Here is a 13,911-nt window from a genome sequence, read left to right as displayed (position 1 = left end):
TGACGTAGAGTAAAAGGCTAGAACTCAAGTTACTTACATTCATTTCCAGCTGTGCTTAATTTGAGCTGGTGGTTGCATGTGGGGGCTACTGGCATCCATTTTTGGGGAATTGTACCTATTTTTCCTCATCAGACATTTCCAGAGAATACGAGAGGGAAAAACACACAAATGGAGAAGACTGAGGAAGAGAGGTAGGTCACACATGCACACAAATGCACTCACTCACACTAATACATCCACAAATGCACACACACACACCCATTCACAATACTCACTCACAGCAAATTCACACATTTATACATAATTGCATGCACCAAAAATTCAAAAACATAAAACTTACATGCGCTGCAGCTCAGAGAGCAGAAAGCCTCAGAGGTTCCAGAAAGGTTGAGACTGCAGCCTTCGCAGCTATTGAGGAGAGGCAACAGTCTCTCTCTCGTCACAGAGTGGGATGGAGTCAGTGAAACTTGCTGACCCCACTCTGTGATGAGGTGGCACTTGACGCTGGGTACTTCAGGGCTTCAAACTGAAGGACCCATGTCCGAGGCAACCAGTGAGCTCCCCCTCGTCAGGGGGAGGGCTTTGGAGCACTTTTGCCAGGTGCCAGGTTGAGGAGGTCACACCCACAACACTTTGAAATCCTCAGACTGGCAAAGTCCAGTGTAGGCAGCCAGGAGCCTGCAAATTTAGCAGATGTCTAGCTTCTGGCTGCTTGACCTGAAGAAGAAGAGTGTTTGTCAGCTGACACACACTGTTATTTTCCAGAAAAAGGTAATGGGACGTGACCCCTCTCCCCATATGGATGGAGCACGGCGGGATCAGGAGACATCATGTGGGACAAAAGGGGAACCAAAGAACAAGGCAGCAGAATGGAAATTACAAGAAATTTGTAAAATAATATTTTCAGTGTATAAAGAAAATGATGCATATTTCCTGAATGGCCAGCACTTCTGAATTATATTTACATATTATGGGCCTGATTACCAGTTTAGGTGCTATTTATCACACCTAATAAATAATGATGCTACGGGGTACGTTGTTTAACGGGTGTGATAAATAATACCTATTATGAATTGTTAGGGAATAACATGCAGATTTTGGTGTTTAAGGCACCAAAATCCGCATGCTACAGTAAATACTGCACGCTTTCCCCCCCGTTAAAGTTTGGCAGGTTCGAACTCCCGAAATGTAATCAAGTCTGACTTATTTAACGCTTCCGAAAATTATGGGATGTGTTAAAAACCTTCACACTTGTAATTCCGACCCATATGTAAACAGGGGTTTACTCCTGGGTCAGAATTAACTGATGAGATCATAATCAGGCCCTGAGCATGTTGATCAACTTTTAATGTGTCTTTTTATCTGAAAACTCGGGTACAATCAGTTTATTCCAGCATTTTTTAGCTAGCGGACACGTTCTTTACCATCAGCTGACTCAGTTTTCATCCTTGACTAAAGAAGGACTAGCATAAAGGTGAGAATGGGGTACCTTCTATTGAGACTTGCTCTCAAAGAGATTTGAGCTATAGGAGGTATGTAGAAGGCGCTCTATTGGTCAGTCTTCTAGTATATATGCAGTGTTTATAGAATGCATTCTTGTACGCTTATGTCTCTGGTCTTCCGATATACCTAAGGTGGGAATCGTGTAGTAGTGTTTAAGTTGTTGTGCTGTACATTTGTAGATGGTCACTGATTCCAGACTTGTGGTGGTTGGTCCAGCAATGTGCCAAGCTTAGTTTTGAAGAGAAAACGGGGACCATGATTCACAATTTACTAACACTTGTGCTTCTTTTCAGGAAAATGGGACCCATGTAACCGTCTCCAACACCCTCACAATTGCAACCTATGTGACAGGGTTCAGCCAAACTGTGAACATCTCCTGCACATATGACAGTAGCTGGAACACTAGCGAGCAAACTATATTTGTGCCAATGCTCCTGTAAGTATCTTCAGATACAGGTGATTGTGCCCATGAGACACTGCTTGCTCTTGGTATATACCCTGCAATATTTTGTCATCAAAACATTTATTATTTTCACAGCTAGACAAAACTGTGGCAGGTAGCACCTTTAAATAAGCAAGTGAATTATTACTGGAATGTTGTGAGCCCTATTAAAGATACATAAGCAGAGGATCAATAATGGCCAGTGTAGACCTTACATCCATAGCTAATTAAAATGGTTGATTTCTGTTTCTCTCTGTTTAATTTAGAACATTCCATACTTGTTGGTTGGAATCTTCTAATACCATTCTATCCCTTTCTGCCTTTGGTTATCCCAGTTGTTAAAAGCCCTTTCCCTCGTTACATGCTGTTGCCTGTGACTTAGGCTTACACTTTGGGCAGAGGGCCTTAAACAGATGATGTGGTCCTCAGCAACTGACTACAGTGTATGTTACATCACAAGTAAATTGAATGATCGCAATTCACACACACAATTATTTTTTGGAAAAATATTTATATAGTAAAGGATACTCAAATTTGACGACTTGCACATAGATAAGTATTAAAAGTAAATGCATGGTAGTACATCATTATGAAATTTGCCACCAAATTGATGTAAATGTAGTGGAATTTGCTACAAATGTCCACAAAGTGGCATTCTAATCAGCAATTCAAATGACCCAGCCCACCACAAGAGGGTTGGAATTCTATCAAAGGAGTGATATTGAATTCATGATTTATTGGTTTGCTGTTATTTCAAGAGATCCTGGAAAGTACAGTAATTTCGGTACCAGTTAATTTATCTTGAATGTGATATCCGGTATTGTCATAAAAACTATAAACCTGATATGAACAAGAAAAAATGCAAAATACTAAATTATAATGGTAGATGAGACTTATGCCGATAGTTAGGATTCAGATAGGATGGATACACGTAGATTTCACTATTTCGACATGAATTATATTCACTTAAAAAGATGGTCTGCCCAGAAAGCAAGAGGTTACATCCTACTAAATGTGATAATATTTTACTGATCCATAAGGAAAGACAGGCTGGTGGTACTTCATCTGCTCCTCTCAGAGTATTCTGTGCCAAAATTCAAGGTGAGGCATTACATGGAGCAGTGCTCTGAGTGTTTGTAGGAGTGTGGTGTCTGGATCACCCCTAAAATGTTTTCTTTAAAAAGAATGCCTAAACCTACTCCTTTGCTGATGCTGAAATATGAAGTAAGGATCAATTGTATAGCCCAGCAAACTGCCCTTAAGCTCATCTTATTCTGGGCAAAATGTTGGCTAAATCCAGCAGCGTCAATAGTGTGCAGCTGCAAAACCTATTACCTTTTAATCATGCATTATATTTGTCATCAAAAGACCATATTCGGAACACACTTCTTAAACTGGTTTTACATTGTGTTTGGGCAGACTCTAGATCAGCCTATTATGTGAGTCATCAGAGCTGGATAACGAAAGAATGTACTGAGCAAAATCTTAAAAGCCGTACTTAAATTTAGCTTGTGCTCTGACAATGTGAATTTTCAAGGTCTGGTCTGGAGAAACAGAGTAACATCTAGAGAAAATAACCTCAACATAAATAGTTCCATTTGGGTGATGTAATGCGTTTATCATCTGTGAAGTTATTTTTGTTAACATCACACATTTATTAGGAGATAAGAGGTCCGAGAATAAGACATACATTATCTGTTACACTGTCAGAGAACAACGCACAACACACTTCAGATTGGATGTGCCCCATAATTTCACATTTTTAGAATGGGAAGAAAATGTAAACTTGCCCTTCCCTGCCATCCTACCCCTTCTCCCCATTAGCGCATTAGTTCCTGTTTGTGAGCAGGACTCAGTTGTTAATGTCCATTCCATTAGCCATGGATAAGGTGTCTTTGCATGCTGACCATGGGTTTATGAAGAGTAGTGAAGGTCTGGGGCCTTAAGGTGAATAAGTTAGTCAAGTTAAATCAAAACATCTTTACTCTGATAATCAAATATCCATAAAAGAAACCATCGCATTAGAACGGATAAAAACTTAAAATACCAGATAAAACACAATTCATCACACACAAAATAAAACATATCCTATGACAGCATATATAATCACTACAATTTCAACAGGGCCATCTTAATCAGAGAGCATGGTAGGACGAGCCGGAACAGCTGCTTTGGTTAAAGAGCCTGGATATAGACTTGTCTCGGCATCCAACATTTGGAACAGGAACCTAAAGGCGACCTCAAAAGTGGAAGTAAAAAGTGCTTCGTGTATCTTGAGTAGACTTTACAAAAAAGTGTGCAGTGCTGCATGACTGACCAGAGCTCCCATCACAGGGGCATGCTTCAATGTTCATTTGGAAGTCCAGTGGAAAGCATAATAAGTACTTTCGTGTGCCAACCCTAAACTGAAACAGCAAACTTCGTTCCCAGCACCCTCTCACTGTAAAGAGGCAGCCAATAGGGGGGATGCCTGCAACCATATTCAGATAGGATGCCATAGTTGACTTCCCCCATCCTCATTCAGTCTTGTGGAACCGTCAAAATTAAACAGGGTTTGCTGCACAATTTTATTTTTACATTCGCAATATTTTCAGGGTCTGTGAAAACATGTTGTTCACCAATCTTTCCACACCTGCTAACAATGGGATTTGATGTCCCCTTTCACACCAGTGAAAGACAGTCCCTGATCATATCCGTGGTTAAAGTGGCCTCTGTACTTCCCCATACTACTAACCACAGTAATGAAGGGTGTACTGTAATATAGCCTTCTATATTGTAAACCCAGTTCTTGGTGGCAGTTCACATAAGAAGATGATATAGGGACTGACAACACCTTCCTACAAAACCTGTCCTCTTCAATCTGAATAGCATCACAATAGGAAGTACCCCATATCCCAGCTCCATATGTTGCAACAGGTGTGCATTGAGTTTTGTAAATATGCAGCAGGGGCTAAGAGTGCCTCCTTCAGGCAGCTGGGGTAGATTACATAGTAAGCTAACTTTCCTAGACAGCCTAGACCTACCTCAGGACCCTGAAACAGCAAAGGTGAGCTCCAAATAGGAAAAAGGTGCTGGTGCATCTTAAACTGTTAGTGCCTACAGAAAGGGTTGCTAACTGCTTACTATTCAGGAGACATGCCATGATATGGGATTTGGCAAAATTAGTTTGTAGATCCAGGGTTTCCATGAAATTCACAAAGGCATGCACCAGCAGAACCAGGACTTTTGGCTTTCGTGCCAACAGCATGGCATCATCTGTGTAAAGGAGGGAAGGGAGATTCTGGGTATCTCTGGATTCTGATGAACCAGCAGGGACCCAAGATTTAGTGAGTCAGAGGTACCTGGAGAGACATTCAGCGCTTTTGGCTTATAAAAATAGCCTAGGGGAGCGGTATAGTTCTAGAGCCATTACAGTTACTTGCCTCTTCATCCTTCAGAATATGCCTCACCCAGGAGGAATTACGAAGGTTTACCATGATGCAATCCCCACTAATATCCTTTCTTGAGCATCCCACCCAACCCAACCTCTGCACCATAATAATATCATTTGTACCCCATGGGTTAATGTATTTAGGGGTTGCCCAGTCTGTGAGCAGTTCTATTGCGAAGCTTCACCCATGATTCTGTTTGGCCAAGTCTGAGAGGGGGCACTCCTGCAAAAACCAGGGCATAGGGTCAAGCTGTGAGGGGCAAATTCAGTATCTCTTTGTAAGGGATTGGGCTTACTTCAGAGGGATCTGCACTAATTTCTCTGCCCTCAGGTAGTCCTCTATTTTTTTGTAGCTACCTTCATGGTATTACAGGGTTCATCCATGGGCTCAGATGCTACAGGGTGAGCGGAGGTTTGGCAACCTTTCCACACTGCTTCTGAGGCCCTCGTAGATTCCTGTGTGTTATTATCCCTAGTGCATTTAACGGTTTTACTTACTTGCTGTGAGGAAGCATTCACATAAAAAGTGCTGGTAGGCACTTAAAGTAAATCTGCCACTCAGCGCTCGAGGCGCTCCAGAATTGGTTTCAATTTCACCTCTAAAATGCTACTAATTTTATCATATAAAACATCATAGTTTATAAAGTCCAAAGTCACAGCGTCACATGTCTAGACTAGCTGGGACTGATTCTGGGCTTGGAGCCAAGGGGAAGTTGGCCCTGTTGCCGATCTTTTGTTTTCCTTTTCTGTTGCAGGGGCTTTTCCCGCCGGCTTCCTCCTCTTGGTGGCTGTTCTTCTTTGTGACTGGGTCTTAGGGATAGTCAGTGGCTCTGACTCAGTATCTGCATTTAGGCTCATTGAGCTGTGGTCACTGGTTGACTCCGCAAGCCTGACTTTTGGTGTGGGGGGGCAAAGAGTGCTAAACTTGGGATAGATGCAAGCCCTGAATTATTTTATCCCAGGGCAATGTGCCAAAGAAAGTCTATGCTCAGTCAATGCAATTTCAGTTGAAATTATCCCCACTGCCCTCTCGAGCATACTGTCAATTGTCACTGTTCCACGTGGGGTGGCATTTTCACCCGGAGCCACTCTGGCAGCTTTGCAGTTAACCATATTAGGGTTAAAATGGTGCCTACCTCCAATGCTCCCTCTCTGTACTGCCAAAGTTCACACCCTTCTGTACTCCCAAAGAGGGTAGGACCAGCCCAGAAGCAGAGGAGTACCAACAAGCCCGTTCTTGTCCCAGTCTTCACCTGGACACGTCCCACGTGCGTCCCACACAGTGGGATCCCCAGAGCACTTTTAGCACATTGTCAGGCCAGCCCCTTGTTGCCATCATGGAGTCTGGGGACATAGTCTCACCCCAGAGGCGATGTCGGGCACAGAACGCGAGCAGAGAAACAGCTTGGAACTCCCATGCAGTGGGATCCCTGGAATGCTTTTAGTGCGTTGTGAGGCCAGTCCCTTCTTGGCACCATGGAGTGTGGGGAATGTAGTCCCACCCAGGTGTGATGTCAGGCACAGAATGCGGGCAGGGAAACAGCTTGAAACACTTCAATATCTAAAGAAGTTTCAGAATCCATGGAGCATAGGCAGTCAGTCTTGTGCTTCCACCAAGTCATTCTGAGCAAACCGTAGCCTACACAGCCCTGATGAGCTTCCCATGTCATTTAGTGGTGAATAAGTTATCTGCCATCTGTAACTTGTCTATCTTTGTTGGACGATCATTGAACGGTATACATGTTCTTTTGAAATGTGCACTGTGGTCATTCAACAGAGATGTCACCTAAGCTGCATTGGGGGCATTTAATTGTTTCAATAAAATGCCTGACAGTTCAAACAGCTTAATTTTCATGTGTCCAGGTTCGTAACATAATATGTTGTATCTTTTGCTATATCTTCTTGTCGTTTAATATGAGTGCCTGTCAGTCTCCAGTGACATATAGACCCACCCGCAACCCATCGATGATCTCTCAGCTTGCGTCTTTAGTTAGTGCCATTGTCTTACTCATGCTCATTAATGATGCCTAGTGTCTTCTTTTTCAAGTTCATACGTGATTGCAATTTCTGCTTCCTCCATCTAAATTACAGACCCCCTTGGAAGGCCCATTTCTATTGTAACTGCTTGTCCATGAGTGGTTACCCATGGGCAATAAGCTCTCGCTTCAGCAACTTCACAGCGGTGAGGTGTTGAAAGGTTTGCACCTTACTCCTCTAAGAAAATATTCATTTTTGTTATATTGCTGCTTCAAGAATTCACTTCTTTATACGGTTAGGAGGAGCGCCTTACCACAATGTCTCATGAGTAGTCAGTGGTTTTATTAGATTTCTTTCTTACTCTGCACACCTAACACTGATCGTAAAAGAGTCATCTTTCTTCAGTGCTTTTCTGAAGCTGATCAAAACACAGACAGTGATATTCTCCTTTTCTGCTTCCTCCTTCAGCTCCTTAGTAGTGATGTTGTTTCAATTCAAACTGTTTCCCAACCCTTAGGTTTCTCAGTGAAAAGTTTGACTTGGTGCTTAATTTGTAAAAAAAAAAGAAATGATAGCCAAGGCCCTCATCAGGAGGCTACTACAGCTTGGGCCATCCCATTGCCCCTGCCAGCGCTGCCAATGACAGTACTAGCAGAAGTACTAATGAGCACAATCCTGCAAGCGTGACAAATCAGAATATAGAAGGCCTTCCAAAGATACAAAAATGGATTGGGCGGCAGGTATTAGTCATTTGTATTAAATATTGAATTATTTGACAACTTTTGGTGTCTCTCTAAATTAGACAAACAGCGCCACCATGCAGCAGACTGTCATAAGTGCTGGTGTTGACAATTTAGTGCTGGTGCTGAGCACTGAAAACCACTGTCTCGAAATAAGCACTGGTTTGAGCTGTGCTATCAGTGTCACAAATGAGTTTGTCACACCTAGCTGTTATCTGACATTAATTGAATCATCTGTTCTGCCTCTCGCATCCAGGAGCTTAGGCTCTGCATGTAATTTTTCAGTTCAATGGTTTTATTCCCCAAGTTGGATCTACGTTGAGCTAGACCATGTGCCAGTGATTTGCTGAATCCACCCTAAAGGCCTGCTAGACAATAGATCATCCTTTGTGAGCTTCCATTTTTAGCTTCACTTTGAAGAGCCTCCCTTGTTAAAGTTGTGCACTTAACAGTTGATGTTTTACAATCGATATAGGTTTGCATTATTATGGTGTTCTGGATGACTGTGAAATTGATACTGGAAAATAGAAAACAATTGAGCAGTCACTGCCCTCTAACAAGTAAGCCAGGGGTGCTCACCATTTGCTACTCAGGCATATCTGTCATCAGCCATCTAAATGTCTCAGTTGATTGTAGCCCTTAACTCAGTCCACGTCCATCTCGCATTTTCTATTTCATTCAGGCTGTTCACTGCCCTAGAGTGCCTGCATTGGCTATCCTCACAGAAAGGCACTGTACCCTGCATGGTGCTTGGCACCAGTTACAGTGCCACCTTCATTTGTCATAAGCTCTGTCTGTGGCCTCCCCATTCCCAGTCTCTGCCAGATGAGGCAGATACTGTGGCTGGCACCTTAGACTCATTGATCGACAAACTCTGCAATCTCAATATTGCAGGCATTTCTCTTTTCCAGCATTGCCCCTGCGTGATCCAGGAACACAGTGGACTCTGCTCTTGGGTGCTTCTTGCCATGCTGTAAGGCTCTCTGCTGTACAGCACCTCATAAGCACTGTGGTGATGTTGGTTTTCTCAACAGCCATGGGGGAGGGGTGTGAGGCGCTGTGTCCAGGCACCATGTCCCAGAGATACCCTCCTACTTTACCACCACAGCCAGTATTGCAATCTCGGCCTACTCCTTCACCACTTCCAGATCCCCAGGTAGGTCCTCCAACCATCAGGTAAGAGTTCTTCTGACTTTCATTGGCCGACAAACACGCCTTAGAGCTTTTGAACCCCACTTCTGCCCCAACACCATCTGGCACTTCTTTCCAGCAACACTATTTTGTGAAATTATTTTTTATGTGCTGATTGCTTATGGATGCCTGTTCGACATGTATGGACTTTACTAAAGATATTGCTGAAAGGGCCTCTCTTTGTAGGATTTTATTGCGCTGTGCACTCCTGCAAATGGCACCTTATGTTATAGATCAGCAACGATTTATATATGTGTGATTGTCTCTAAGCAAGAATGTAACCCGTGTAAGCCCTTATCATATGTCTCTTCACATGCTTAGTGTACTTTTTCTGAATACGTTTTGATAAACATCTATAAATGGAAGCAATTTATAAGAAGGCAGAATTGGCCAAAGCTGCTCTTGCTAATCGTGAAATAATAGTTTGGGATTAAGGTCCTCCTTTTGTAATATTTTATTATACTTGTTTATGTACAATGTGATTTACTTGATAGAGCAAAAACACTTAAAAATGAAGGGTCTTGACAACAGTTTCTACTTATTACTAAGTACAGAGAGTTAAGGGGTTGATGGACATGTTGTTTCCAAAATAAACAGATTTAATTTAATGAAGTTACAATCTTTTCATATAAACCAAGAATGTGTGGCTGTATATGACATAAATGTGGCATCTTTTAAGTCATTAATGTGCCTTCATGCAAGTCGTGCATTTTTGCTCGTATTTTCCTTAAAATCAGATTTAAATTTATTCCACTAATGATATACCATTTGTTCAAGTCATTAACGTATTCTTAAGTTAATCAACACATTTACCCTCTGTATTCTTAGTTGATCCTGCAAGAGTTATGGGTATTTTTTTATTGGCAAATTAATTTCTCAATGAATTATCCTCCGGGGAGCGACAGTCACGGCAGTCGTGCATTTTTCCTTAACGTGAACATATGATTATTCTCATAAAAAACACTAGATCAGTTATGACATGAACCAAGGTTACAGTAGCCTCAATATTATGTGAGTGCACAGCATTAGCCTCTACGAAGAATGTCTATTATCCAGAACTTGATCCCTCTTCAAACACTCGATAGTGACTGCCAAGCTGCAGGCGAGGTACAGTGTTACTGGGAGACCATTTTGTGCACTGAGTAGCAAGGCAACTGATCTTGGAATCAGGCACTGATTGCAGAGAAAGGCTTGACCAGCCCTTATGGTAGCTGCTTCACTAAAGCTAACCTCACTCTCCCCTCATTTGGCTTTTTTGAATGTTGTTGCTGTTACTTCTACAGAAAACGGACAACTTCGTTGGACTATGAGTGACTGATGTCTCCCTGTTATGAGTGTGCAGAATGTTTCATCCCACCCATAGAATTGGCGGAATTTGGAGACTCTACATTACTCTTGTAACATAGAGTTGCAGCTAAATACTGCTAATCACTGTGTGGCATTATTTTTCCCCGTAAGGCTCCAGAAATGTGAGCGCAAGTCACATTTGACATCCCCTAGCACCATTTTCTAACAGTCGTGAGTGGTTGCGGTGATATGGCTGCTTTTCATGCAGTTTTGGTAGATTTTCTACTCGAGCGGCAGCAAAATCAATTCGAATGGCCGTGCACTGTTGCGCACCGCATGGTGCCTTTTGCACTGCTCTTTCAGTGCTGCATATGCTACTGGTGCTAAATTGCAGTGCTGTCAGCGCAACATGCATATTTTCCATCTGTTGCTGAAATGCCACAGATTCTCACTGAGTTTTTATGTACCTCCACAAGTTACACCCACCCCTACTCACTTTAAGGTTAAAAGGGCTTAGAAACAACATGGCATCTCACAACAATTGACCTTAGATTCACCCTGTTGGGGCAGGCTGAAACAGCCTATTGGTGAGTCCACATCCCACTCCTGCATGCAGGCTTTGAAACTCACTCAACATAACTGTTTCCTCCAAGCAGTGTAATCTGGAGGCTGAAGTGACTCAAAAATATGTACACTGCAACCTGCTTGCGAGTGTTACCTGCCTACTCTCGAAAGGACTTTTGTGAATTTCCTGGTAATTATTTGCTGGGCTCCGTTCTCTTCGTGCCTGCAAAGTATGTGACCAGAAACCACTAATTTTCATAGAAGTGCAGTATACTTGTGCATGTCAGATAGCTATTGGCTAAGCAGTAGGGGAGACATTGGTTCCAATTTCTAATGTTTTCTATGGTGCAATTTGTTTTCTGTGATGCAGGATAGCACGTGGCTCACACATTTTCAGATAAGTTAAAGTATACTAACTGCTCACACCAGATCAGTATGTAGCATAATAATTCTTAATATAATTTAAGATAATGTGAGACCTGGAGAAACAAAGCAAAACACTGATTTCGTATAAGGCTGTTACAGAGTTGGCATCTCTGCAACAAAGACACCGGAAGGAAAAGTATGAAGTGCAATTAGTTTACGAAAGAAAGGAGTGAATACGTAACTAGGTGGACTGAATCGTTGACCTAGGAACATAAGCTAACGCCTCTTCCATCTAATGAAAGAAGCTACGTTTCCTTATCCAAGGGAGATTCCACATCACTTTTCTTCACTGAGGAAAGCTGTACTACAGATGTTATGAACCTTCCTTCTCGGGAGTACCAATGTTTCTTTACTCCTTTGTAGAAGTTATGTGCCTTAAATCCCAGGGCAAATCTAGGCCCCTTCTGTCCCTGATTGAGGCTGGCCCATCATTTCAAAGGAGTCAGCATCTTGCATCCAAAGCTGTGTGCAGATTCTTTCGTTTTCTAGAAGCCAACCCCTCCTATCCTGGCAGAGTGGATAGGCTGGGAAGAGTCAATTCCTGTGTGCAGGAGCCGCTGGGTAAGAAGGAATGTGTTGAATGTAAAGGAAGTGTTGATCTGAGAGGGAGACGAAGTACAGAAGAAGCCTAGATTGACATACCTTATTTATAAAAGTTGCTGGGAAGTGACAGTGTTACAGCACAATAGACATCAGTACTGAATGAGGGGAAATTAGGCCTCACTGGGAATTCCAAGAAGTGGACATCTCTGCTTTTGCCTGCTTATACATGCATATAGCCCAGATGAATATGGTATTTTAGCATAGAAAATCAATTTATTTGGGATGAAATTCAATTCACTCACCTACAGAATAATTGTGGTAGGATTTCCATAGAAAGCTGCCGGCAAAGCTTGACAGTGTAGTCTGCACTTTTGAGAGGAGGAACGGTTATGGACCTTTTGTAGAAAGCTGTGGTCATTATGAGATACCTACGTTTAGAATTGATTGCAATAATAATGTTGAAGAATACTGAGGTTTATGGTGATTAACCATTTGCAAAGTTCGACCGTCTGCAGTTTTCACAATTGGTGTTTGCTGAATCATACACTTTTTTCCATTCTTGTAGCACTTCAATCTCAAATCAACTGAAAGGCTTTGGAAGTTTCTCAGCACAGATGTCTCTGTATAGAGATTTAGTTCTGCAAGATCCTGTGAAGTCATCAGATCTTCTCTACGTGGGAGACAAGGTGTTCCTCAGTGTGGAAGTGCCAGATCTGGACGAGAACCATTTCTCCATGCTGGTGACGTCACTATTTGCCGCTCCAGTTGCGAATCTCAGCTCCGTTCCTAGATACAATCTGATTACAGAAGGGTATGTGCAGTGCATTCATTTCTGTGTATTTTCTATAAGATAATGCATGAGAAAGCAGTGCCTCAAAATGACCAGCTAGTAGGTCATACCATGTATTTGACTAGGACGTGTCAGCCCTTGTACAAAGTGGCTAAAATAATGGAGTATTGATGTTTTCTTGTATAAACGATAGAGTCAAGATAGAATCAATGTAATTTGAGTTGGGCAGCCAGAAGTGAGTGTGATATGTTCGTCCAGGTTAGTACTAATAACATATTTGTTCTCTGCCATGCCTTATATTTGTCCAAGTGGTTTGCTATGCAGCTAAGGGAAATAACATTACAGCTTTTGTTAGAGGGTTCAGTGAAAAATAGGTTTCTCTTGGGGCCATGTTTAATTGATGGGCATTTCAGGGCCTGGTTAGTGATTATATACTATTAATATCCCTGTTGCTTGGTTATACTGAGCAGATTTGTATCTTCTTTTTGTATATAATTTGCACATTGAACGTCAATTTGTATGGAATTTGTGCCATCTTTGAGCCGGGCAAAATTCTACTTTATTATGAAATCAACATTTTTGTGAGGACAATTTGTTCATAAAATACTTATACCTTCTTCACAGGACTACTAGTAGTTGGCATTTGTGTTAGGATGTTCCCTCAGTGATGTAATGTGTACATTATTATAGTGCATTTGTGAGCAGTTTTCAGCTCAAGCAACTCAAGTTTTTTTGTTTTGCTTCAGTTGTCCAACTCCGACCTACTATCGTATGATTAGTGCTACAGGAAATCCTCATGAGATAAACCTATAAGCAACAAATTTAAATGGAAATTGTTATTTTGTGCATCAGCCATAATTTACAAATGGTGACTAAAGTTCAAACACAACAAACCTTGACCACCTGGTCAGTAGTATAATGTGTATAATGTGGAGTACTGTACCAATCAATATTAAATTGCTATTTTAATGACTATATGTAAAGCACCCTGTGCCAACCATGAGTGGTTTGGGATTTC

The 13,911-nt window shown here is 41.9% G+C and overlaps 1 protein-coding gene across 1 annotated transcript in view; it reads left to right on the top strand.

Annotated features, from left to right (window-relative positions):
- LOC138284835 (pancreatic secretory granule membrane major glycoprotein GP2-like) overlaps positions 1 to 13,911 on the top strand; it is a 198,540-nt gene that overhangs the window by 59,777 nt on the left and 124,852 nt on the right. The window contains exons 5-6 of the mRNA XM_069224024.1: positions 1,797 to 1,939; positions 12,669 to 12,914. Coding sequence (XP_069080125.1) covers positions 1,797 to 1,939; positions 12,669 to 12,914 — 389 coding nt within the window. The remainder of the gene's footprint in view (positions 1 to 1,796; positions 1,940 to 12,668; positions 12,915 to 13,911) is intronic.

This window comes from Pleurodeles waltl, chromosome 3_1, assembly GCF_031143425.1.
Source record: "Pleurodeles waltl isolate 20211129_DDA chromosome 3_1, aPleWal1.hap1.20221129, whole genome shotgun sequence".
Classification (NCBI taxonomy): Eukaryota; Metazoa; Chordata; class Amphibia; order Caudata; family Salamandridae; genus Pleurodeles; species Pleurodeles waltl.
This window is presented reverse-complemented; position numbering and strand designations above follow the sequence as displayed.